Source organism: Heptranchias perlo, chromosome 30 (genome assembly GCF_035084215.1).
Source record: "Heptranchias perlo isolate sHepPer1 chromosome 30, sHepPer1.hap1, whole genome shotgun sequence".
NCBI lineage: Eukaryota > Metazoa > Chordata > Chondrichthyes > Hexanchiformes > Hexanchidae > Heptranchias > Heptranchias perlo.
The window spans coordinates 28,157,764-28,184,767 of NC_090354.1; the positions used below are offsets into that span (position 1 = coordinate 28,157,764).

Sequence of the window (27,004 nt, forward strand, 5' to 3'; positions counted from 1 at the left end):
CCCATTTAAAGCAATGCAAAGTTTAAGCCTTTGGGCTCGCCTTTCTCTCAGTTTGGGGTTGTTCTATCCATATCCAAGCCCGCTGCTTTTCTCTGTTCAAAACCCCCACCTTAGAAACCGCTACTGCCAAAGGAGTAAAGCTTTATCTGCCTTAGAATCATAGAATCTTACAACACAGGAGGAAGCCATTTGGCCCGTCGTGCCTGTGCCCGCTCGTTGAAAGTGCTGCCTAAATTAGTCCCATAACCCTGCAAAATAGTCCTCTTCAAGTACGTGTCCAATTGTCTTTTGAAAACTCCCACGGAACCTGCTTCCACCACCCTTTCAGGTAGTACATTCCAGATCTTAACAACCCTCTGCATGAAAACATTTCTCCCCATTTCCCCTCTAGTTCTTTTGCAAATTATTTTAAATCTATGTCCTCTGGTTACCAACCCACTTGCCAGAGGAAACAGTTTGTCCCTACTTGCTCTATCGAAATATCTCATAGCATCACACGGCACTGGAGGCGGCCATTCGGTCCATCGTGCCTGTGCCGGCTCTTTGAAAGAGCTATCCAACTAGTCTCATTCCCCTGCTCATTCCCCATAGCCCCGCAAATTTTTTCACTTCAAGTATTTATTCAATTCCCTTTTGAAAGTTATTATTGAAACTGCTTCCACCGCCCTTTCAGGCAGTGCATTCTAGATCATAACAACTTGCTCATCTCCCCTCTGGTTCTTTTGCTGCTCACCTTAAATCTGTGTCCTCAGGTTACCGACCCTTCTGCCACTGGAAACGGTTTCTCCTTATTTACTCTATCGAAACCCTTCATGATTTTGAACACCTCTATCAAATCTCCCCTTAACCTTCTCTGCTCTAAGGAGAACAATCCCAGCTTCTCCAGTCTCTCCACATAACTAAAGTCCTGCATCCCTGGTACCATTCTAGTAAATCTCCTCTGTACCCTTTCCAAGGCCTTCATATCCTTCCTAAAATGTGGTGCCCAGAATTGGACACAATACTCCAGCTGAGACCTAACCAGTGTTTTATAAAGGTTTAGCATAACTTCCTTACTTTTGTACTCTATGCCTCTATTTATAAAAGCCCAGGATCCCGATTGGTTTTTTTAACAGCCTTCTCAACCTGTCCTGCCATCTTCAAAGATTTGTGTACATAAACCTCCCAGGTCTCTCTGTTCCTGCGCCCCCTTTAGAATTGTACCATTTAGTTTATATTGCCTCTCCTCATTCTTCCTACCAAAATGAATCACTTCACTGTTCTCAGTGTTAAATTTCATCTGCCATGTGTCTGCCCATTTCACCAATCTGTCTATGTCCTCCTGAAGTCTGTTACTATCCTCCTCACTGTTTACTACATTTCTGAGTTTTGTGTCATCTGCAAACTTTGAAATTATACCCTCTATACCCAAGTCCAGGTCATTAATATTTATCAATAAGAGCAGTGGTCCTAATACTGACCCCTGGGGAACACCACTGTATACTTCCCTCCAGTCTGAAAAACAACCGTTCACCACTACTCTCTGCTTTCTGTCCGTTAGCCAATTTCATATCCAGACTGCCACTGTCCCTTTAATCGCAAGGGCTTCAATTTTGCTAACAAGCCTATTAGTCAAATGCCTTTTGAAAGTCCATATACACAACGTCAACTGCACTACTCTCATCAACCCTCTCCGTTACTTCATCAAAGAACTCAATCAAGTTAGTCAAACACAATTTGCCGTTAACAAATCCTTGCTGGCTTTTATTTATTAATCCATATTTTACCAAGTGCCAATTACTTTTGTCCCGGATTATTGTCTCTAAAAGTTTCCCCACCACCGATGTTTGGCTGACTGGCCTGTCGTTGCCGGGTTTTTCCCCCTCCCCTTTTTTTCATTAAGGGTGTAACATTTGCAATCCTCCAGTCCTCTGGCACCATTCCTATACCTAAGGAGGATTCAAAGATTGTGGCCAGAGCCTCCGCAATGTCCACCCTTGGGAACATAGGGACAGGAGTAGGCCATTTAGCCCCTTGAGCCTGTTCTGCCGTTCAGTGAGATCATGGCTGATCTGTGACCTAACTCCATATACGCATCTTAGCCCCATATCCCTTAATACATTGGGTTCACAAAAATCTATAAATCTCAGATTTAAAATTAACAATTGAGCTAGCATCAACTGCCAAGTAATTTTGACCTCTATTAGGTCTCCCTTTAACCTCCTCTGCTCTAAGGAGAACAATCCCAACTTCTGCAATCTCTCCACGTAACTGAAGTCACTTATCCCTGGCATCACCCAGGTTAACCTCCTCTGTACCCTCTGCAAGGCTTTGACATCCTTCCTAAAGTGTGGTGCCCAGAATTGTGCACACTACTCCAGCTGAGGCCTAATCAGTGATTTGTAAAGGTTTAGCATAACTTCCTTGTTTTTGTATTCAATGCCCCTATTTACAAAGCCAAGTAACCCATACGCTTTCTTAACCACCTTATCAACTTACCCTGCCACCTTCAAAGATTTGTGAAAATGGACCCCCAGGCCCCTGTGCTCTTGCACCCCTCTTAAAATAGGATATGTGGTCAGAATCTCATCTCAGGGTCAAAGAGGACGCTAAGGTTACGAACGGTCTGGTTCAGCCTCAAACAGTGGCCAGGGAGAGGGATGGAGTTGATGGCTAGGGAACGGAGTCAGAACTCCAGTCAGAAAAACATCCGTTCACCACTACTCTCTGCCTCCTATCATTTAGCCAATTATATGCCCAAGTTACCACCATCCCTTTAATCCCATGTGCTTCTATTTTATGAATAAGTCTGTTATGTGATACTTTATCAAATGCCTTTTGAAAGTCCATATATATACCATCTACTACACTACCCTCATCAACCCTCTCTGATACTTCATCAAAGCACTCAATCAGGTTAGTCAGATATGCCTTTAACTAATCCATGCTGGCTATCCCTTACTGATCTATGCTCCTCCAAGTGAGAATTAATTTTGTCCTTGACGATGGTCTCTAGTAGTTTTCCTACCACTGACTTCAGACTGATTGGCCTGTAATTACCAGGTTTATCCCTCTTCCCTTTTTTGAACAGCGGTGCAGCATTTGCAACCCTCCAATCTTCCGGCACCGCTCGCACATCAAAGGAGGATTGAAAGATTGTGGTCAGAGCTTCTGCTATCTCCACCCTAGCTTCCCCCAGCAACCTAGGATGCATTCTGTCTGAACCAGGTGACTTGTTAACTTTAATGGAGTGAATAATAGAATGGTTAGAAAAACATTCTGCGTTCAAATCCAGCCTGAAAGGACAGGATGAAGGAGTCATCTGCATGGAGGCATGGCAGGGCAGCTCAGACCCGTCGAATGCACAGCCTGTGCCATGTTGGAACTCCAGGATGCTTCCCGTGTCCTGGACAACCACGTGCAGGAAGTGTCATCAGCTGGAGGAGCTCAAGCTCCAGATTTCAGAGCTGGTGTCACTGCAGTGCATCCGCAAGGCTGAGAGGTACGTGGATAGCACGTTTCAGGAGATGGTCACCCCGCAGCTTAAGAGAGTGCAGGCAGAGAGGGACTGGGTGACCGCCAGACAGACAAGGAGGACCAAGCAGGTAGTGCAGGAGTCCCCTGAGGGCATCTCACTGTCTAACCAATATTCAGTTCTGAATACTGGTGAGGGAGAGGGTTCCTCTGGGGAGTGCAGCCAGATCCAAGTCCACAGCACCATAGGTGGCTCAGCTGTACACGGGAGAGAGGAGAAAGGTCAGGAGAGCAATAGTGATAGGGGATTCTAGAGTTAGGGGAACAGACAGGCGTTTCTGCAGCCGCAGATGAGATTCCAGGATGGTATGTTGCCTCCCTGGTGCCAGGGTCAAGAATGTCACCGAGCGGCTGCAGAACATTCTGGAGGGGGAGGGTGAACAGCCAGAAGTCGTAGTCCATGTCGGTCCCATTGACATAGGTAGAAAGAGGGATGAGGTCCTGCAGGCAGATTTTAAGGAGTTTGTAAAGAGATTAATAAGCAGGACCTCATAGGTAGTAATCTCTGGATTACTCCCGGTGCCACGCGCTAGTGAGTATAGAAATAGAAGGATAGAAAAGATGAATGCGTGGCTGGAGAGATGGTGCAGGAGGGAGGGCTTTAGATTCCTGGAGCATTGGGACCAGTACTGGGGGAGGTGGGACCTCTACAGGCCGGACAGATTGCACCTCAATGGAGCCGGGACCAATGTCCTCGCAGGGAGGTTCGCTAGTGCTGTTGTTGGGGGGGGGGGGGAGTTTAAACTAGCTTGGCAGGGGGATGGGAACCTGAGCGTAGATTCAGACGGGAGAGAAGCAGAGCTGGAAATGGAAGGCAGAAAATTAATCAGCGAGTTTGGAAGGCAGAGGAGTCAAAGGTTAGAAACTAGACAACAAAGGAGTTTGGCAGTGCTTAATGGTATATACCTCAGTGCAAGGAGTCTAGTGATTAAGGCAGATGAGCTGAGGGCATAGGAAGTATGATATCTTAGCTATTACTGAAACAAGGCTTAAACAGGGGCAGGAATGCAGCTTAACGTTCCTGGTTACAGGGTTTTCAGACGTGATAGAGAGGGGGATAAAAAAGGAGGTGGTGGGGGGGGCGGAGGGTGGCAATATTGGTTAAAGAAACAATTGCGGCTGTGAGGAGGGATGGTATGTTAGAAGGATCGTCAAATGAGTCCATAACGGTTGAGCTAAATAACAAAAAAGGGGCAGCCACACTGCTGGGAGTGTACTATAGACACCCAGTCAGAGGGAGATAGAAAAGCAAGTATGTCGGCAAATTTCTGGGAAGTGCAAAAATAGGGCAGTAATAGTGGGGGACTTCAACTAATCTAATATTAACTGGGATATAATCAGTGCAAAAGGTATCGAGGGCACAGAATTCTTAAAGTGCATTCAGAAGAACTTTTTTAGCCAGTATGTAGCAAACCCAACAAGAGGGGGGACGCAGTTCTGGATTTAGTTTCAGGGAATGAAGCTGGGCAGGTGGAAGGAGTATCAGTGGGAGAGCATTTTGGTGGTAGTGATCATAATTCAGCTAGATTTAAAATAGACAAAAATAGAACAGGAGTAAAAGTTTTAAATTAGGGAAAGGCCAATTTTACTAAGCTGAGAAGTGATTTAGCAAAAGTGGACTGGAAACAGCTACTTGAAGGTAATTCAATGTCAGAGATGTGGGAGACATTCAAGGGGGAGATTCAAAGGGTTCAGAGTAAACATGTTCCCACAAAGAAAAAGGGTGGGACTCCCAAATCCAGAGCCCCCTGGATGATAAGGAGCATACAGGGTAAGATAAGGCAAAAAATGAAAGCTTATGTCAGACACTGAGAGTTCAATACTGCAGAAAGCCTAGAGGAGTATAGAAAGTGCAGGAGTGAAATTAAAAAGGAAATTAGGAAAGTAAAGAGAGGGCATGAAAAAATACTGGCAAGTAAAATTAAGGAAAACCCAAAAATGTTTTATAAATACATAAAGAGCAAGAGGATAACGAAGGAAAGAGTAGGGCCTATTAGAGACCAAAAAGGTAATCTGTGTGTGGAGGCAGAAGATGTGGGTATGGTTCTTAATAAATAGTTTGCGCCTGTCTTCAAAAAAGAGCGGGATGATGCAGAGATTGTTGTTAAGGAGGAGGAGTGTGAAATATTGGATGGATAAACATAGTGAGAGAGGAAGTATTAAGGGGTTTAGCATCTTTGAAAGTGGATAAATCGTCAGGCCCGGATGAAATGTATCCCAGGCTGTTAAGAGAAGCAAGGGAGGGAATAGCGGAGGCTCTGACCATCATTTTCCAATCCTCCCTGGCTACAGGCGTGGTGCCGGAGGATTGGAGGACTGCTAACGTTGTACCGTTGTTTAAAAAGGGAGAAAAGGATAGACCGAGTAATTACAGGCCAGTCAGTCTAAACTTGGTGATGGGCAAATTATTGGAATGAATTCTGAGGGACAGGATAAACCATCATTTAGAAAGGCCTGGATTAATCAAGGACAGTCAGCATGGATTTGTTAAGGGGAGGTCATGTCTGACTAACTTGATTGAATTTTTTGAGGAGGTAACAAGGAGGGTCGATGAGGGTAACATGTTTGATGTAGTCGACATGGATTTTAGCAAGGCTTTTGACAAAGGCCCACATGACAGACTGGTTAAAAAGGTAAAAGCCCATGATATCCAAGGGAAAGTGGCAAATTGGATCCAAAATTGGCTCAGTGGCAGGAAGCAAAAGGTAATGGTCGATGGGTGTTTTTGTGACTGGAAGGCTGTTTCCAGTGGGGTTCCGCAGGGCTCAGTACAGTGTTCAGTTCCATTCGCAACCCCTCAGATAATAAAGCAGTCTGTGCCCGTATGCAGCGAGACCTGGACAACATCCAGGCTTGGGCTGATAAGTGGCAAGTAACATACGTGCCAGAATAGTGCCAGGCAATGACCACCTCCAACAAGAGAGAGTCTAACCACCTCCGCTTGACATTCACCGGCACCAGGCGGACCGAAAAATGAGGTGCCAACCTGGTGAAGCTACAACTCAGGACTACATGCATGCTAAACTGCGGAAGCAACATGCTATAGACAGAGCTAAGCGATGCCACAACCAACGGATCAGATCAAAGCTCTGCAGTCCTGCCACATCCAGTCGTGAATGGTGGTGGACAATTAAACAACTAACGGGAGGAGGAGGCTCTGCAAACATCCCCATTCTCAATGATGGCGGAGTCCAGCACGTGAGTGCAAAAGACAAGGCTGAAGCATTTGCAACCATCTTCAGCCAGAAGTGCCGAGTGGATGATCCATCTCAGCCTCCTCCCGATATCCCCACCATCACGGAAGCCAGTCTTCGGCCAATTCGATTCACTCCACGTGATATAAAGAAACGGCTGAGTGCACTGGATACAGCAAAGGATATGGGCCCCGACAACATCCCAGCTGTAGTGCTGAAGACTTGTGCTCCAGAACTAGCTGCGCCTCGAGCCAAGCTGTTCCAGTACAGCTACAACACTGGCATCCACCCGACAATGTGGAACATTGCCCAGGTATGTCCTGTCCACAAAAAGCAGGACAAATCCAATCCGGCCAATTACCGCCCCATCAGTCTACTCTCAATCATCAGCAAAGTGATGGAAGGTGTCGTCGACAGTGCTATCAAGCGGCACTTACTCACCAATAACCTGCTCACCGATGCTCAGTTTGGGTTCCGCCAGGACCACTCGGCACCAGACCTCATTACAGCCTTGGTCCAAACATGGACAAAAGAGCTGAATTCCAGAGGTGAGGTGAGAGTGACTGCCCTTGACATCAGGGCAGCATTTGACCGAGTGTGGCACCAAGGAGCCCTAGTAAAATTGAAGTCAATGGGAATCAGGGGGAAAACTCTTCAGTGGCTGGAGTCATACCTAGCACAAAGGAAGATGGTAGTGGTTGTTGGAGGCCAATCATCTCAGCCCCAGGGCATTGCTGCAGGAGTTCCTCAGGGCAGTGTCCTAGGCCCAACCATCTTCAGCTGCTTCATCAATGACCTTCCCTCCATCATAAGGTCAGAAATGGGGATGTTCGCTGATGACTGCACAGTGTTCAGTTCCATTCGCAACCCCTCAGATAATGAAGCAGTCCGAGCCCGCATGCAGCAAGACCTGGACAACATCCAGGCTAGGGCTCATAAGTGGCAAGTAACATTCGCGCCAGATAAGTGCCAGGCAATGACCATCTCCAACAAGAGAGAGTCTAACCACCTCCCCCTGACATTCAACGGCATTACCATCGCCGAATCCCCCACCATCAACATCCTGGGGGTCACCATTGAACAGAAACTTAACTGGACCAGCCATATAAATACTGTGGCTACGAGAGCAGGTCAGAGGCTGGGTAATCTGCGGCGAGTGACTCACCTCCTGACTCCCCAAAGCCTTTCCACCATCTACAAGGCACAAGTCAGGAGTGTGATGGAATACTCTCCACTTGCCTGGATGAGTGCAGCTCCAACAACACTCAAGAAGCTCGACACCATCCAAGATAAAGCAGCCCGCTTGATTGGCACCCCATCCACCACCCTAAACATTCACTCCCTTCACCACCGGCGCACAGTGGCTGCAGTGTGCACCATCCACAGGATGCACTGCAGCAACTCGCCAAGGATTCTTCGACAGCACCTCCCAAACCCGCGACCTCTACCACCTAGAAGGACAAGAGCAGCAGGCGCATGGGAACAACACCACCTGCACGTTCCCCTCCAAGTCACATACCATCCCGACTTGGAAATATATCGCCGTTCCTTCATCGTCGCTGGGTCAAAATCGTGGAACTCCCTTCCTAACAGCACTGTGGGAGAACCGTCACCACACGGACTGCAGCGGTTCAAGAAGGCGGCTCACCACCACCTTCTCGAGGGCAATTAGGGATGGGCAATAAATGCCGGCCTTGCCAGCGACGCCCACATCCCGTGAACTAATAAAAAAAAAAATTACCATCGCCGAATCCCCCACCATCAACATCCTGGGGTCACCATTGACCAGAAACTTAACTGGACCAGCCATATAAATACTGTGGCTACGAGAGCAGGTCAGAGGCTGGGTATTCTGCGGCGAGTGACTCACCTCCTGACTCCCCAAAGCCTTTCCATCATCTACAAGGCACAAGGCAGGAGTGTGATGGAATACTCTCCACTTGCCTGGATGAGTGCAGCTCCAACAACACTCAAGAAGCTCGACATCATCCAGAACAAAGCAGCCTGCTTGATTGGCACCCCATCCACCACCCTAAATATTCACTCCCTTCACCACTGGCGCACCGTGGCTGCAGTGTGTACGATCCACAGGATGCGCCGCAGCAACTCGCCAAGGATTCTTCGACAGCACCTCCCAAACCCGCGACCTCGACCACCTAGAAGGACAAGAGCAGCAGGCACATGGGAACAACACCACCTGCACGTTCCCCTCCAAGTCACACACCATCCTGACTTGGAAATATATCGCTGTTTCTTTATCGTCGCTGGGTCAAAATCGTGGAACTCCCTTCCTAACAGCACTGTGGGAGAACCTTCACCACACGGACTGCAGCGGTTCAAGAAGGCGGCTCACCACCACCTTCTCGAGGGCAATTAGGGATGGGCAATAAATGCTGGCCTCGCCAGTGACGCCCACATCCCATGAACGAATAAAAAAAAAGTACTAGGTTCCTTGCTTTTTGTGGTATATATTAATGATTTAAATGTAGGGGGCGTGATTAATAAGTTTGCAGATGATACAAAAATTCGCCATGTGGTTGATAGTGAGGAGGAAAGCTGTAGGCTGCAGGAAGATATCAATGGACTGGTCAGGTGGGCAGAAAAGTGGCAAATGGAATTCAATCCAGAGAAGTGTGAGGTAATGCATTTGGGGAGGGCAAACAAGGCAAGGGAATACACAATAAATGGGAGGATACTGAGAGGTGTCGAGGCAGTGAGGGACCTTGGAGTGCATGTCCACAGATCCTTGAAGGTAGCAGGACCGGTAGACAAGGTGGTTAAGAAGACATTCTGGATACTTTCCTTTATTAGCCGAGGCATAGAATATAAGACCAGGGAGGTTATGCTGGAACTGTATAAAACACTGGTTAGGCCACAGCTTGAGTACTGCATACAGTTCTAGTCACCACATTACAGGAAAGGTGTGATTGCACTAGAGAGGGTACAGAGAAGATTTACGAGGATGTTGCCAGGACTGGAGAATTCTAGCAATGAGGAAAGATTGGTCAGGTTGAGGTTGTTTTCTTTGGAACAGAGGAGGCTGAGGGGTGATTTAATTGAGGTGTATAAAATTATGAGCTGCCTAGATAGAGTGGATAGGAAGGACCTATTTCCCTTAGCAGAGATGTCAATAACCAGGGGGCATAGATTTAAAGTGATTGGTAGAAGGATTAGAGGGGAGCTGAGGAAAAATGTTTTCACCCAGAGGGTGGTGGGGGTCTGGAACTCACTGCCTGAAAGGGTGGTAGAGGCAGAAACCCTCATCACATTTAAAAGGTACGAGGATATGCACTTGAAGTGCCATAACCTACAAGGCTACGGACCAAGTACCAGAACGTGGGATTAGGCTGGGTGGCTGTATTTCGACCGGCACAGATACGATGGGCCGAATGGCCTCCTTCTGTGCTGTAAATTTGCCATGTTTCTATGCCTCTGATATAGGGACTGAGAAACATTAAGCTTTCACCTCCTCAACTTGGGCTCAAATTTAGTTTCCACAGAGGGGTTGATGTTTCTAAGGCTTAAAGATCCTGGGTGGAGTTAGTTTGGACGGTCTCAATAAAGTTCCTGGTGGACATGTTTCATGAAGGTGGCCTCCAGCGTGGATCGAATTGACACTCAGTTGACCATTCTGCTCAGAGAGAAGCACAAGGGTTGATGGCCCCTTTTCTTGCACCATTGCCACTAAGGATAGCTCCTACTCTGGCAGCCCTGCTGTCGAGTACGTGAAGCAGCGTTAACATTGAGTACACGAGGGGTCCCCGGGGGCAGGGTACACGAGGGGGCCCCGGGGGCAGGGTACACGAGGGGTCCCCGGGGGCAGGGTACACGAGGAGGCAGCACCGGGGCAGGGTACATGAGGGGGCCCCGGGGGCAGGGTACACGAGGGGTCCCCGGGGGCAGGGTACACGAGGGGGCCCCGGGGGCAGGGTACACGAGGGGTCCCCGGGGGCAGGGTACACGAGGGGTCCCCGGGGGCAGGGTACACGAGGAGGCAGCACCGGGGCAGGGTACATGAGGGGGCCCCGGGGGCAGGGTACACGAGGGGTCCCCGGGGGCAGGGTACACGAGGGGTCCCCGGGGGCAGGGTACACGAGGAGGCAGCACCGGGGCAGGGTACATGAGGGGGCCCCGGGGGCAGGGTACACGAGGGGTCCCCGGGGGCAGGGTACACGAGGGGTCCCCGGGGGCAGGGTACACGAGGAGGCAGCACCGGGGCAGGGTACATGAGGGGGCCCCGGGGGCAGGGTACACGAGGGGTCCCCGGGGGCAGGGTACACGAGGGGTCCCCGGGGGCAGGGTACACGAGGAGGCAGCACCGGGGCAGGGTACATGAGGGGGCCCCGGGGGCAGGGTACACGAGGGGGCCCCGGGGGCAGGGTACACGAGGAGGCAGCACCGGGGCAGGGTACATGAGGGGGCCCCGGGGGCAGGGTACACGAGGGGGCCCCGGGGGCAGGGTACACGAGGAGGCAGCACCGGGGCAGGGTACACGAGGGGGCCCCGGGGGCAGGGTACACGAGGGGGCCCCGGGGGCAGGGTACACGAGGAGGCAGCACCGGGGCAGGGTACATGAGGGGGCCCCGGGGGCAGGGTACACGAGGGGGCCCCGGGGGCAGGGTACACGAGGAGGCAGCACCGGGGCAGGGTACACGAGGGGGCCCCGGGGGCAGGGTACACGAGGGGGCAGCGCTGGGGCCCACTTGCAATGTATTTTGCCTGTCGCTAGATACAGCAAGGTCTTCTGGTGGCAAACATAAGCAATACCTCCCCACTTAAAGGCTACCATCATTTCTCAGCCCGCTGGCTGATTGAGCGTACATCCTGGCAATGGAGGTGCTCGTCCAACGATTCTCCAGCCAAGGAGGGAGGTCAGCCACCATGGAGTGTGGACCCCAGTGTTGCAGTGGGAGCATTGGTGAGAGTTGCTGCGACGTTTCTTGCTGCCTGTGATCTCAATGCTTCTGTTTCAAATGGCACCGATGCAGCTCCACCCCTTGCCACATGACATCACCCAATTGGGTGCCAACCGATTGCATTATCCCCTGCACGTAGGCAAGTGACTCAACCACCTATTCGTGCTCCTGAAGTATCCTCTGTTATATTGCTGGCCTCATGAGGTTGGAATCACATTGCGGTTCTGCAGGTCCTGATCTGATATATCTTTGCTCAGGGGCAGTTAGCCCTCCTTCAGGCATCATCTCTGCCCTTCTCTTGATTTTTAAAATTTGCAACCTTTTCTTCGAATTCCTCCATGGCCTTGCCCCTCCCTATCTCTGTAACCTCCTTTAGCCCTACAGCCCTCCGAAATCTCTGCACTCTTCCAATTCTGGCCTCTTGCACGTCCCTGATTTCCTTCGCTCCACCATTGGCGGCTTTGCCTTCAGCTGCCTAGACCCTAAGCTCTGGAATTCCCTCCCTAAACCTCTCCATCTCTCTACCTCTCTCTCCTCCTTTAAGACACTCCTTAAAACCGACCTCTTTGACCAAGCTTTTAATCACCTGTCCTAATATCTCCTTACGTGGCTTGGTGAAAAATTTTGTTTGATAACGTTCCTGTGAAGTGCCTTGGGACTTTTTACTATGTTAAAGGTACTATATAAATGCAAGTTTTTGTTGTTGTTCTACACCTGTGAGAAGTGAATCATACTGGGGAAGAGAAGCAAGCTTCCAGAGCGTGCTCTAATGGCTCACATGGGCTTCCACATTAGCCCTCTTACATTACAACAGTGACCACACTTCAAAAGTACCTCATTGGCTGTAAAGTGCTTTGGGACGTCACAAGATTGTAAAAGGTGCGATATAAATGCGAGTTTGCTCATTCTTAACTCTGGTCATTTCTTCAACTAGCTTGTGAATAATACCAGCCCAGCGCTGTTCACTCGATTCCTCTCCATTGAGAGTTAAATGTGCTCTCCGTTCTCGCTGGAGTAAATCCCCCCAAGGGATGTAATTGTCTGTTTTCACTTTCCCTCCTTACACTTGAGAGGATGAGTTCAGCCCCCTTGGTGTGAAAAGGCAGATCCACAAGAGAAGATATTGCACTCGGTAATGTCCTTTTTATGAAGCCATCGTTCACCATACACTAGGTTTAAATCCATTAATCTAACAGCCGAGATCTTTCTGGGCCTCTAACCCTGCTGGCAGCCTGCATTTCCTTTGTTTCTTTAACAAGCTCACTTTGTGCCAGGAATGATTTGCTGTACTCAGCGAGTTCTGAGTGTCCAGAATTAGGCAGATCTTTTTTTTAAATTCCCGAACTATTTTACTTGAGCAATAGTCAACTGCTTTGCCAAATCCTGGACACCCTGATGATTTGAAGAGAAGAAGCAAAGATCCGTCGTTTACCCGATTGCTTCCTTGGCAGAAGAACAAATGCACCATTCCTGGTATTTCTCAGTCATACCTCAAGGATGGTCTTTTTTTTAAAATTGTTTTGGGACTGAAAGCCTTTGGGGGCAATTGTAACCTGACTCGCTTGGTGGGAAACCCATGGGGTCAGGTGGAACGCTGGATTTACAGCCTGCCTGATATTGCCCTCCAGTGACTTCACTGGAAAGTAAAATCGAGTGGGGTGTAAACCCAACGTCGCACCCAATCCCGTCAGTTTCCCAACGGGAGGGTTAGTTTAAAATTGCCCCCCAATCACATCCAGTTAGTGAAACAAAACCTGACCCTGGAGCTTGAACTTCTGCTGAATAAGTAGAACCCCATATCCAGTCGACCCTGCAAAGTCCTCCTCACTAACATCTGGGGACTTGTGCCAAAATTGGGAGAGCTGTCCCACAGACTAGTCAAGCAACAGCCTGACATAGCCATACTCACAGAATCATACCTTTCAGCCAACGTCCCAGACTCTTCCATCACCATCCTTGGGTATGTCCTGTCCCACCGGCAGGACAGACCCACCAGAGGTGGCGGTACAGTGATATACAGTCAGGGAGTCCTCAACATTGACTCCGGACCCCATGAAATCTCATGGCATCAGGTCAAACATGGGCAAGAAAACCTCCTGCTGATTACAACCTACCGCCCTCCCTCAGCTAATGAATCAGTCCTCTTCCATGTTGAGCACCACTTGGAGGAAGCAACATCCATCATCAAGAGTGGCTCGGTAGCACCATTACTGACCGAGCTGGCCGAATCATGAAGGACATAGCTGCCAGACTGGGCCTGCGGCAGGTGGTGAGCGAACCAACACAAGGGAAAAACCAACTTGACCTCATCCTCACCAATCTACCTGTCATAGATGCATCTGTCCATGACAGTATTGGTAGGAGTGACCACCCCACAGTCCTTGTGGAGACGAAATCCCGTCTGCACACTGAGGACACCATCCAACGTGTTGTGTGGCACTACCACCGTGCTAAATGGGATAGATTCAGAACAGATCTAGCAGCTCAAAACTGAGCATCCATGAGGCGCTGTGGGCCATCAGCAGCAGCAGAATTGTATTCCAGCACAATCTGTAACCTCATGGCCCGGCATATTCCTCACTCCACCATTACCAACAAGCCAGGGGATCAACCCTGGTTCAATGTGGAATGTAGAAGAACATGGCAGGAGCAGCAACAGGCGTACCTCAAAATGAGGTGCCAACCTGGTGAAGCTACAACTCAGGACTACATGCATGCTAAACAGCGGAAGCAACGTGCTATAGACAGAGCTAAGTGATTCCACAACCAATGGATCAGATCAAAGCTCTGCAGTCCTGCCACATCCAGTCGTGAATGGTGGTGGACAATTAAACAACTAACGGGAGGAGGAGGCTCTGCAAACATCCCCATCCTCAATAATGGCAGAGTCCAGCACGTGAGTGCAAAAGACAAGGCTGAAGCATTTGCAACCATCTTCAGCCAGAAGTGCCGAGTAGATGATCCATCTCGGCCTCCTCCCCATCTCCCCACCATCACAGAAACCAGTCTTCAGCCAATTCGATTCACTCCACGTGATATCAAGAAACGGCTGAGTGCACTGGATACAACAAAGGCTACGGGTCCTGACAACATCCCGGCTGTAGTGCTGAAGACCTGTGCTCCAGAACTAGCCGCGCCTCGAGCCAAGCTGTTCCAGTACAGCTACAACACTGGCATCTACCCGACAATGTGGAAAATTGCCCAGGTATATCCTGTCCACAAAAAGCAGGACAAATCCAATCCGGCCAATTACCGTCCCATCAGTCTACTCTCAATCATGAACAAAGTGATGGAAGGTGTCGTCGACAGTGCTATCAAGTGGCACTTACTCACCAATAACCTGTTCACCGGTGCTCAGTTTGGGTTCCGCCAGGACCATTCGGCACCAGACCTCATTACAGCCTTGGTCCAAACATGGACAAAAGAGCTGAATTCCAGAAGTGAGGTGAGAGTGACTGCCCTTGACATCAAGGCAGCATTTGACCGAGTGTGGCACCAAGGAGCCCTAGTAAAATTGAAGTCAATGGGAATCGGGGAAAACTCTCCAGTGGCTGGAGTCGTACCTAGCACAAAGGAAGATGGTAGTGGTTGTTGGAGGCCAATCATCTCAGCCCCAGGACATTGCTGCTGGAGTTCCTCAAGGCAGTGTCCTCGGCCCAACCATCTTCAGCTGCTTCATCAATGAACTTCCCTCCATCATAAGGTCAGAAATGGGTATGTTCGCTGACGATTGCACAGTGTTCAGTTCCATTCGCAACCCCTCAGATAATGAAGCAGTCCGAGCCCGCATGCAGCAAGACCTGGACAACATCCAGGCTTGGGCTGATAAGTGGCAAGTAACATTTGCGCCAGACGAGTGCCGAGCAATGACCATCTCCAAGAGAGAGTCTAACCACCTCCCCTTGACATTCAATGGCATTACCATCAACATCCTGGGGGTCACCATTGACCAGAAACTTAACTGGACCAGCTACATAAATACTGTGGCTACAAGAGCAGCCTTCCAGTCACAAAAAATATGGTTTGTCCAATCAATAGTGCCTTTAGAGTTCTTTTGTATTTCCTCTTTGCCCCATATCCCCTTCAGAGCCATCTTTCCTCCTCTGCCAGCCAAGGTGGTAGGAGGCCTGAATTCTACAGACTGTGATTATTACCAGTCCCACTCTCTAACCAGCTATTGGGAGAAGATGCAACTGCTGATACTCTTTCAAATGAAGCAGATGAATTGGCGCAGGGCTTTCCAACTCGAGGTTAAGAGTAAAGTGGTGAATTTTTTGAGGTATCGTGCCAGTTGATGGTTGTCTCTCTGTTCTTTCTCATTGATTTGTCAATGTCTGCTTAGTCCTTGCAAAAGTATCATGTCACATTGTTCAATTCACTGAAGGATTGTTGTTGTGGGGAGCCTGAATTAATATACGCAGCTAATGATGCATCATACCTAGCTTTTAGGGTTGTATCGCCATTGATTTTGATTCCGTTCCACCACAGTCAGGCCTAGGAACCCCTATAAGCATTGACCTAGAACGAGGGATTTTGTCAGCCTTGGCTCAGTGATAGCACTCTTGCCTCTGAGTCAGGAGATCGTAGGTTCAAGTTCACTCCAGAGACTTGAACACATATTCCAAGCTGCCACTTTAATGCAGTACTGAGGGAGTGTTGCACTGTCGGTGCCGTCTTTCAGATGAGACGTTGAACCAAGGCCCCGTCTGTCCTCTCGGTAGACGTAAAAGATCTCGTGGCACTATTCAAAGAAGAGCAGGGGCGTTCTCCATAGTATCCTGACCAATATTTACCCCTCAACCAACACTTAAAATAGATTATCTGGTCATTATCTCATTACTATTTGTGGGATCTTGCTGTGTGCAAATTAGCTGCTACATTTCCTACATTACGCTTTAGTTCACCTCGAACGACTCTTCTGTCCATCTTCCTATTGAATCTAATACCTCCTCTCCTGCGGACTCTGGGTTTCCGTTGATGGTTGTCCTCCCCTGGTTGTCCTTCTTTGGCAGTGGTTCTATGCCATTGTTTTGGAGGGGGAGAAGACAATCTTTCAGGATTGTGAGTGTCATTGAGACTTCCCCGAGATGAGGTCATGCATGCTGCCATGATGATGAGAGGTGAAGGTGCCATGTCCCTTTAAACAAAGTGTCCTAGAAGACTAGCAGAAGTCCTGGTTGCAGGCAAAGTGAGTGGTTTTGAATAAGGAAAGTGCTCGAGTGTTTGGAAAGGTTTCCCTTTGTTGAAGCGAGTTCCCCTGAGACCCAGATGCTGAGAGAGAAAGAGTTTAACAAGGAGGTGAAAGAAGCTGTCTGAATAGTAGAGGATGTATATTGGCACCAGTGCCTTGACTTACTTTGACCACCCTTGTAAGGACATTGAACCTCTTTCTGCGCTGCGTAGCAGTCCTCAGGGACTGACTGTCTTTGCCACCTCCCTCCAGACTGCCTATGTCACCTTCCTATGGGGTCTCCGGCATTCAGTGCCCTACAGGAGGTCCCGCCTGGCCCTCATTTATGTCAACTTGGATAGATACACTTTCAAGTAAAGTGGTACCACTCACTCCCATAAGTGGTCTGAGCATCTTATGCTCAGGAGTGTGCCCGTACTGCCCAATATCTAAATATATGATAGTGTAACCCAGGCGTGTAACAGTAGGAGCTCCTTGTATTCTGAACCCGATATTTGTGTTTTTATCATGTTCCTCCACATATGCCTCTCCAATTTGTTCAAAGGCAGACAGAAAAAAACCAGATACAAATTTTTAAGCTGCTATAAAGTCACAGCAAGTGAACATACAGATCAACAGTTACAATCAAACTCACTTCATTCAATCAGTAGAACCTGGCTTTGCATAATACAAAATAATAAATACCCTATACTTCCCCACATCATTGCTTGACATAAACAAAATGGCCTTCTGCATTCAAGTCTTCTGAGCCTGGTAGAAGCTTGCCCTCACAGCTTTCTGTTTGAAAACCTGACCGACTGCATGTGTTTCCATCTGTTTTTTTATCTCCCTGTGTTCACAAAACAGGAGTGGGGGTGGAGGACCTATGCCAGACAACCCCTGCCCATGCCCAGGGTCAGGGGGTATGAGGTGTTATCGATTACTGATGAATTACTTATTGTTTACGGACTTCAGGGAAACAAAATCAGAGCCTATTCCATGAGCATTTTACCCACCTTTTAACACTGCCTTTTTAAAAAAAAATGCAGTGATTCCACTTTGCTTTAAAAGCACAACCCTTAAACATAGCTTTTTTTTGTAAATACTTTCTGTAGGAAAACGGTCAGAAAATCCCAAACGTGACAGGGAGATAAAGGAAAAGAGTTGCATTTATATAGCGCCATTCATGACCTTAGGACGCCCCAAAGCGCTTTACAACCAATGAAGTGCTTTTTTGAAGTGTAATCACTGTTGTCAGGTCGGGAAACACGGCAATCAATTTGCGCACAGCAAGATCCCACAAACAGCAATGTGATAATGACCAGATAATCTGTTTTAGGTGTTGGTTGAGGGATAAATATTGGCCAGGGCACCGGAGAGAATTCCCCTGCTCTTCTTCAACTGGTGCTATGGGATCTTTTACGTCCATTTGAGAGGGCAGCGGTTTAACATCTCATCCGAAAGATGGCACCTCCGACAGTGCAGCACTCCCTCAGTACTGCGCTGAAGTGTCAGCCTGGATTACGTGCTCAAATCTCTGGATTAGGGCTTGAGCCCACGAGCTCCTGACTTGGCTACCCACTGAGCCAAGGCTGACACCTATATATAAAAAAGAAAGAAATACCCGCCACCAAATGCAAATGAGTTAGAGTGGGGCCCATAAGTTTCACGCACAAGAACGAGGAATTCTGCACGTGCCAATCTGGTCTGACTGATCTGACAGTAACTATACCCCTGCCGTCTGGAACTCTTCCCCTCCAAAGCGGCTTCACCTCCCTATCCGTCTTCACACTTTCAAGAGACCCCAGCGCCGAGGCCCAGCTCCAAGTTTGGGCCAGTGTGCCGCTGAATGGAAGCCAGTCTGCTGGTAACCAGGTAACCAGCCACGAAAGGCCGAGGTCAGCTCCTCAATAAATAAAAACAAGAATGGGACTAAAACGTACATATGAAAAAAAAAAGCAAAGTAGCTCCAGGTCGACGTAAAAGATGCCATTGCATTATTTCAAAGAAGAGCAGGGGAATTCTCCCCATTGTCCTGGCCAATATTTATCCCTCAACCAACATCACTAAAACAGATTATCTGGTCATTTATTTCATTGCTGTTTGTGGGAGCTTGCTGTGTGCAAATTGGCTGCCGTGTTTCCTACATTAGAACAGTGACTACACTTTAAAAAGTACTTAATTGGCTGTAAAGCGCTTTGGGATGTCTTGAGGTCGTGAAATGAGCTGTATAAATGCAAGTCTTGTTATTTTTCTCTTTCTTCCCTTTTTTCACTTTCTTTCTTTCTTCCCTTTTCTTATTTCTTTCTTCCCTTTTTTCCTTCTTCCCTCTCTCCTTCCTTCCTTCCCTTCTCCTGCTCCTGGTTTTTCTCCTTTTCCCTGTTGCTGGGCAACAGCTTTGCCTTCTCACCTCCCCCCCTCCCCCCTCCCCCCCCCCCCCCCCCCCCCGCCCCTGCCTTACAACGTGAAAACTGCTTTTGTTCAGAGATTGTGCCTCTCTCTCTGTCTAGATGGCTGGAACAGAGGCCGTTTTCTTGTGTGTGCTGAACCCATCCAGAATAAATAAGCCTCACAGAACAAAAAAAAAAGCCTTGGCCCTGGGAGTGGAATACGGGGCCGGTTTTCCCACTGACCGCGCTGTAATGCAGACTTATCCCGGGGCACGGGGCTGATCTCGGTGCTTGTGTTCTGCACCGGCTTCCCCTCAGCACCGTGCTGCAACGGGAAGGCGCAAGGTACACACGGAGAGCATCTGATACGAGTCTCTGCTGCATTCCTCGAATGCTGAGGGGTTCAGAGTGACATTTATCTGGCAGAGGAGTGAGTCTGGTTTAAAGGCTACTGGCACACCAATCTCCTGTTATCGCGGATGTGAGCTGGCACAGTGCGTTAAAAGGGGAGTGGGTGGTCACTCCAGTAGGGAGCTTCTGGAGCCAATCAGGCCTGCCCGGGGCAGTAGTTTTACGTCACAACAGACCTACTGGCAGAGTGTGAATTCACCCAGCTTTTTCTCACTGAGAGATTCACCCTGGGCCTCTCTCAATGAGAGACTTCAGGAAGAAATAGAAGGAAGTTTCACAAAGTTGGCCTGGCCAAAGTGTCGCAAGTTAAAAATTCGGAAGTTAAGAGTAAAAAGGGGAGTTGGCAGAACTTTTCCACTCAAAGGATAATAGAAATGTGAAAAAAGTTACCAGGAAAGCCTTATTATAAGAACTGTATAAATAAAGCTCAATAATCACAGAAATGCGTTTCTGGAGAGAAATGGGATTGAGTGGGGCCAAATAACCTTTCCCTGTTGCTAATAATTCTGAACTCGCTCTCACACAGCTCCAGATCAGCTCCCCGGCTCAGGTTAAAATAAATTCAGTTGCTCCTGGACACACAGAGGCCGTCCGTATGTCACAGCAACAGCTCCAGAGGAGAGTGGAGACCTGAAACAAAGGCTCAAAACGAGGGTGTGTCCAGTAGGTGAAAGATAACGGTGGCGCTTGTTTTAGAGGGGATGGGATGTACTTTGTACGAGCATTCTCCCAAAGTCTTCCCTTTAACGGAGCCTGGTTAAAATTATTAGCTTAACTGCCTGAGTGAGCAGGAACAAGGTGTTTCTCGTGCGCCAATGATTGTGACGTTGTTAAGTTGGCAGTAAAGGCTGGAAAATGGGGGCGAAGGCAAAAACACAGAGGTGGCCAAGCTTTTCTGAAGTTGGACGTTTTCATTCTTGTCAAACAATTCACCGAGCGAGAAGATGCCTTTCTGGCACAGGCTCAGCGATGGTGCCAACAGCAGGCCTGGGAAGGATTGTAACTACCCCAGCGAATCTCACCAAACACGCAGGATCACAGGGACTTTAAACGAATATTAGAACAAAACTTCAGAACAATACGCAATAGCTACATCGCAATAGCATTGTCTAGGGCGGGTATCTAATCGACTGCCTGTTACACTCCCTATCCGATATTCAACTCCACCGACTTCAGTAGAAATAAATATCAGGCGGTCGATGTGAAACCGCCTGTTTAGTGGCTCTGCCCCAGACGATTTTCTACCTCAGTGCTTTTCTCATAGGTGGGAGATACAGAAAAATATCAATTGTCCCATTACAGGAGAAGTGTTTGGGAAGCACCGCTCATCACACTCTTCTTAATTCAGTTGCTAATATCAGATTGTCAGGTCCAGAAATCACATGAAGAAATGTATTTGTCTCTATCCTCCTCGGGTGCACTTGAATTAAATGTGCCTTTCTGGCAGCGGTCTTACTGGGTTTTCAACGCATGTTTAATCAGAAGTAATGATCAGTGTCAATGTTATGATTTAGTGCTCCTGGTGCTGAGCTTCGTACAACAGGAGCACATCGTGAGTTGGGCACGGAGGTTAACAAGTCTGGTTCGTAGCCCACGCTATTTTCTGTCCCCCTCTTAAATTAGTGGACGTGGTTTGACAACAAGTCTGAACGCCCTCTGTTGGGTCCTTTGCCATGTCCTCCAGCCTGGTACCAAAGAGCCCAAATGCGCTGGGTGTCAAGGTGCAGCTCCACCTGAAGCCATTCGAGATATAGAAGGGAATCGGTATGGAACTGTTAGAGTCTCCAACTCGTAGTCCCTGTGAACACAACTCCTTGCTGGGAATGGAGGAGTGTACATGTAAGAAAGAAAGAAGAAAGACTTGCATTTATATAGCACCTTGCATGACCTCAGGACGCACCAAAGCGCTTTACAACCAATGAAGTACTTTTGAAAGTGTAGTCACTGTTGTAATGTAGTGCACAGAAAGATCCCACAAACAGCAATGTGATAATGACCAGATAATCTGTTTTTTAGGTGTTGGTTGGGGGATAAATATTAGTTGGAATACCGGGAAGAACTCCCTGGTCGTCTTTGAAATCGTGCCACTTGAGAGGGTGGATGGGTTTACACCTTGGTTTATCATCTCATCCAAAAGACAGCACCTCCAACGGTGCAGCACTCCCTCAGGACTGCACTGGAGTGTCAGCCCAGATTGTGCGCTCAGGTCCCTGGAGTGGAGCTTGAACCCACAACCTTCTGACTCAGCTCCTCGAGTGCTACCCACTGAGCGATGGCTGACACGAGTCACAAGTTAATTGTACCAGAAATTCCCTCATGTCTTTGAAATACCTTTCAGCTGCTTGGGATTATTCTCAGATATGTATGTCAAGGTATCGAAACCAACCATAATAGTTGGAAGTTTGATGTTCGTACATCGCCTATATGAATGGTAAACTAGATTAGTAGCAAGACTGCATGATTAGAGGGGAAAATAACAACTGTGATCTGGTGTGTTGAAGCCCGTCTTTAGAAGAGTAGAAATGTTGCTGGTCCCTCTATCTTGAGTTAGAATCATAGAATTATAGAATGATACAGGATTGGAGGAGGCAATTCGGCCCATCATGCCTGTGCCGGCTTTTTGAAAGAGCTGTCCAATTAGTCCCAGAGCCCTGCAAATTTTTCCCCTTCAAATATTTATCCAGTTCCCTGTCAGGAGAATATGCCGTGCAGCCTATGTTGTTTCTGGTGCATAAAAACCGCACAATGGGGTAAATATTACCCCTGTTTCAGGCTATTCTATTTGTGTCATAGAAGTCTCAGTTCATAAGACATGCATGGAAACTGCCAAGTTAAGAGCCTGAATTCTAATGGCAATAACACCGGGCACCCCTCCTCTGAGTGGTACAGCAGCAGATCTTCACTAAAAATGTATTTTCCCTTCTCGCAGGGCTGGAAGTTGCACGGCTCTTCCTGCTATTTTGTGGGTGAGGAATCGGTGACCTTCGACGAGGCCTTGAAGAAGTGCACAGGTCAAAGGTCAACCCTCGTGACCATCCTGAACAGGTACGTGGGAGTCCTATATCCAGACGGAGACCCGCATCAAACTGAGGACAAGCAGCTCGGGCCTTACTGATCTGAGTGATCTCAATGCTGACGGGCCAGCAATGCCGGGGGTAGTCCCTATATGTAAACTACCGATTCACTCCCTCCTCGCTTGCGTGTGTGCCACAGTGCAATCAATGTCACAGGAGCTCTTTAGTTAATGCCCCGTGCTGAGGGACTCCAAGGGGATCTCTCCTTTACCGAGCCGGCAATCCCTGCGTGGGGTCGTGGAGTTCAGGTTTGTTCGAAAAAAATTGGGATCGATTTTATTCCGGAACGTTTTTCCCCAGCTGAGAGATCATTTCAAAAACTAAACTAGATCCAACTGTCCTTTTTATTAGGGTGGGGAGAGTGAATATTTTGTGCTCATCCAGATATTAATCCAGGAGCGCAGAGATGGCGGAGGGTTGTAGGGCTGGAGGAGGCCACAGAGAGAGGGAGGGGGCGAGGCCTTGGAGGGATTTGAAAACAAGGATGAGAATTTTAAAATCGAGGTGTTGCCGGACCTGGAGCCAATGTAGGTCAGCGGGTGCAGAGTAAAGCTCTCTCTATTCGGCCCCAGCAATGCACCTCAGCCCTATCCCCATGGAAGGTCACGCCCTAATTCAGCAGTATGACATTTTTTCATTTTGCATAATGGCTATCCTTGTGATCTTTGAGGTTACCATTTTAGTTCCAAAACAGAGACTGCTTTGAGCTGTGGGCCCACAGCCACTATGAACTGGCTTCAGACACTCCAAACCCATTTTAGGTTAACTGTTATAAACCTAAATGTTACTCAGCACCGGCTAGTGGAATCCTCCCCACCCGTCTCATAGTCACACACCTGCATTCAAAGTGCTGATTTATATGAGAGATTCCTGGGGGTCGATTTTAAGTGGGGGGTGGGAGGGAAGCCCCCTGCGGGAAGCCCACCGCGAGGCCTGGGCCATTTTAACTCCCAGCCCTCATTTAAATAATCTGCCGCCTGAAATTAGCGGGAATGACGTCTGGGCCAGTGGGCAGAGCAGAAATCGGGTCGGGGACCCAAGGGAACAGTCCCCGGACTGAAGTTAGGGACTGGGGGAGGTGGCTTGGCAACGAATACTGGGAGAGGGATGGGGAGGCCGGGGCTGGGGAGGCCCAAGGAATCCTTGCAGGGCCTGGGGGAGAATTGCTGCTCCTCCTGGCCCACAAGGATTCCACTGAAAAGTTACATATTTACATAGAATTTTACAGCGCAGAAACAAGCCATTCGGCCCATCAGGTCTATGCCGGTGTTTATGCTCCACACGAGCTTTCTCCCTCCCTACTTCATCTCACCCTATCAGGATATCCTTCTGTTCCTTTCTCCCTTGTACTTATCCAGCTTCCCCATAAATGCATCTCTGCTAGTCGCCTCAACTACTCCTTGTGGTAGCGAGTTCCACATTTTAATCACGCTCTGGGAAAAGAAGATTCTCCTGAATTCCCTATTGGGTTTATTAGTGACTATCTTATATAGACCCCCTAGTTTTGGTCTCCCCCACAAATGGAAACATCTTCTCGACATCTACGCTATCAAACCCTTTCATAATTTTGAAGACCTCCATCAGGTCACCCCTCATCCTTCTCTTTTCCAGAGAATAAAGCCCCAGCCTGTTCAGTCTTTCCTGATAGTTATAGCCTCTCAGTTCTGGTATCATCCTTGTAAATCTTTTTTGCACCTTCTCCAGTGCCTCTATATCCTTTTTGTAATGTGGAGACCAGATTATTAAACTCTCTGGCTACTCCGTGACTTCTGCCTGTCGGGGGCCTCCCGAGTCCAGAAGTTGAAATGCTGTCGTGTTGCCAATTGTGTCATCGGGCCACGACATCCCAATGTAAAGTAGGACCCCGCCTGCTGGGAGTGGGCGGCTCTTCCGTGCCTGTTCTCAGGTAGTTTAAGATGGTGGGAGGAAGGGGCTGCGGCCGGAATGCGTTGGGAACACTGCGAGAACCCCACCACCACCATCTTAACCCAACCCCCCCCCACCACCACCAGACGCACCACACATGCTGGTTGGGAGCTAAAATGACCCCCTGTGTTTAATGAATAGGTCCTCCAGCAGGGTACTGGGTATTCCAATTGGTGGGGCTGTTCCTCACCCCAGGTGAGCTCACTATCTGATCACAGAGTGAGACTGGGACAGTTAGGAGTTTAGTCTACACCTGTTCGTCGCTGAGGAAACCCATCCAGAGGACGCATGGGAGCATTGATTGAGAATGTAGAGATGAAAATTCCACCTTAATCCTAGTTTCGAGATACCCATATCTGGAAGTAAGTTTGCTATTTAAAGTGAAAAGCTATTGAGCGTCTCATCATTCCAATCTCCTGCTCTTCAGAAACTGTGTCTTCCCCAGTTTTAAGCTGCTGTCGTTAGTTGTTCTGATTCCCTTTGTGTTTCCTGTTAGATTTGAGCAGTCGTTTATTATCAGCCTCATCCTCGGTCGATCGGGCAACTTCTGGACGGGGCTGCAGGACGCCAACCATCCGGGGGTCTTCCAATGGATGGGAGGGGACGCCGTCTCCTTCACCAACTGGAATCGGAACCAGCCAGGTAAGAGCGTGACCCCTTTAAACCTCCCCGCTATCGCGTGAACGTTCATCAGGAGCTTCCCCGCCGGGGAACCGCTGTTGGAGGTTTGTCTAACTCTGACTCCCTCAACTGTTTCAGATTTAGGGTCATTTTCAGGAGTATGTGGCCATCCAGCTGCTTAACACAGCTGGAGGGCAGCCTCTGAACATCCCACCATCCCCCCCCGACTTTGGGGAAACCATAAAGGAAATTCCCAGCGCAGGTCCTTGAACCATTTGGGTTACCGCCTTTATTGAAGCAACAGTGATCGGAAAAGTGTCGTCTTCAGTGTCAGGTTTACACACAAGAAACTTCCACACTGTCACACCAAAAATAGACCTCTCGATGCGAAGCCGAGAGAGGGAGGCGGGACTTAGCCAGTCCCTCATCATATTCTGAATAACATTGGCTTATCCACAATATAGTGACCAGACTTCAAAACCAATCAGTTTACACTTTCGAAATGGCTCACTGATGTCAAAAGCAAAGATCAAAAAAAAAAGTTGAGTCAATCTGTAAACTGGGAATGGGACTGAATGGGCTGAGCCAGGGACCACGGGAGGGACGGGAAGATTTTCTCTGAGCTGTAAATGCAACGTAAGAATTTGCATTTATATAAAGTCTCATCACATCTCAGAGAAATATCCTCAAGCCCTTCACGTACAACGAATGACTTTTGAAGTGCAGTCACTGTTGTTATGTAGGAACTGAAAAAAAAAGTTGCATTTATATAGCGCCTTTCATGACCTCGGGACGTCCCAAAGTGCTTTACAAGCAATGAAGTACTTTTGAAGTGTAGTCACTGTTGTAATGTAGGATACGCAACAGCCAATTTGTGCACAGCAAGATCCCACAAACAGCAATGAGATAAATGACCAGATAATCTGTGTTTTCGTGATGTTGGTTGAGGGTTAAATACTGACCAGGACGCCGGGGAAGACTCCCCTGCTCTTCTTCGAAATATTGCCATGGGACCTTTCTCGTCCACCCGAGAGGGCAAAAGGGGCTTCGGTTTAACATTTCATCCAAAAGACGGCACCTCCAACAATGCAGCACTCCCTCAGTACTGCACTGGAGAATTTGTGCTCAAGTCTCTGGAGCGGGACTTGAACCCACAACCTTCTGACTCGGAAGCAAGAGTGTTACCCCGTTCAGCCACAGTTTTATGATTTAGCTGCACCCAATGCACTAAAGCAATCTTCCTTCCACATAAGGAAAAAATGACAAAGTTTATACAGAAAGACTTCCAGAGTGCTTTTTGTCTCCTGTGAGGTGCTGTTGGGCAGGCAGCAGTGAATCTGGGCTGACTGGTGTTTGCTTTGGCCACACAATGGTACGCAGCACATCTGGAACTAATATCACTCGGGGTGACGAGGAAATAAATGTGCAGCGTGAGTGGTTGGCTGCCTGGGTGTAATTACACTGGCGAATGCTTTCATTTTTATAACTGCTGTAGGTTTTAAGGACATCTGAGCTATGCAGCTAGTTAATAATGAGGCTTTGTTCTATAAAAATACACACACACACACACACACACACACACACACACACACAAAATCTGGACAAGTAAAAAGATACAACTGCACTGTGAAAGTCGCCCAGCGCTCCGTGTTAACGTTTGAATGTAGTTTTGTTTTTGCGGTTGCGATTCCTCCATTTCAAGTACTCTTCAGGAAGTTGATTTCCAGGGCTGAATATAAACGGTCATTGAAAACCTCCGAGAACGCGCATCCAGAGTTTTGTTTTTGGC

The 27,004-nt window shown here is 48.4% G+C and overlaps 1 protein-coding gene across 1 annotated transcript in view; it reads left to right on the top strand.

Annotated features, from left to right (window-relative positions):
- The window catches only part of mrc2 (mannose receptor, C-type 2), a 252,001-nt gene that overhangs the window by 118,788 nt on the left and 106,209 nt on the right, over positions 1 to 27,004 (top strand). The window contains exons 10-11 of the mRNA XM_067969113.1: positions 22,524 to 22,639; positions 25,091 to 25,236. Of these exons, the coding sequence (XP_067825214.1) occupies positions 22,524 to 22,639; positions 25,091 to 25,236 (262 nt within the window). The remainder of the gene's footprint in view (positions 1 to 22,523; positions 22,640 to 25,090; positions 25,237 to 27,004) is intronic.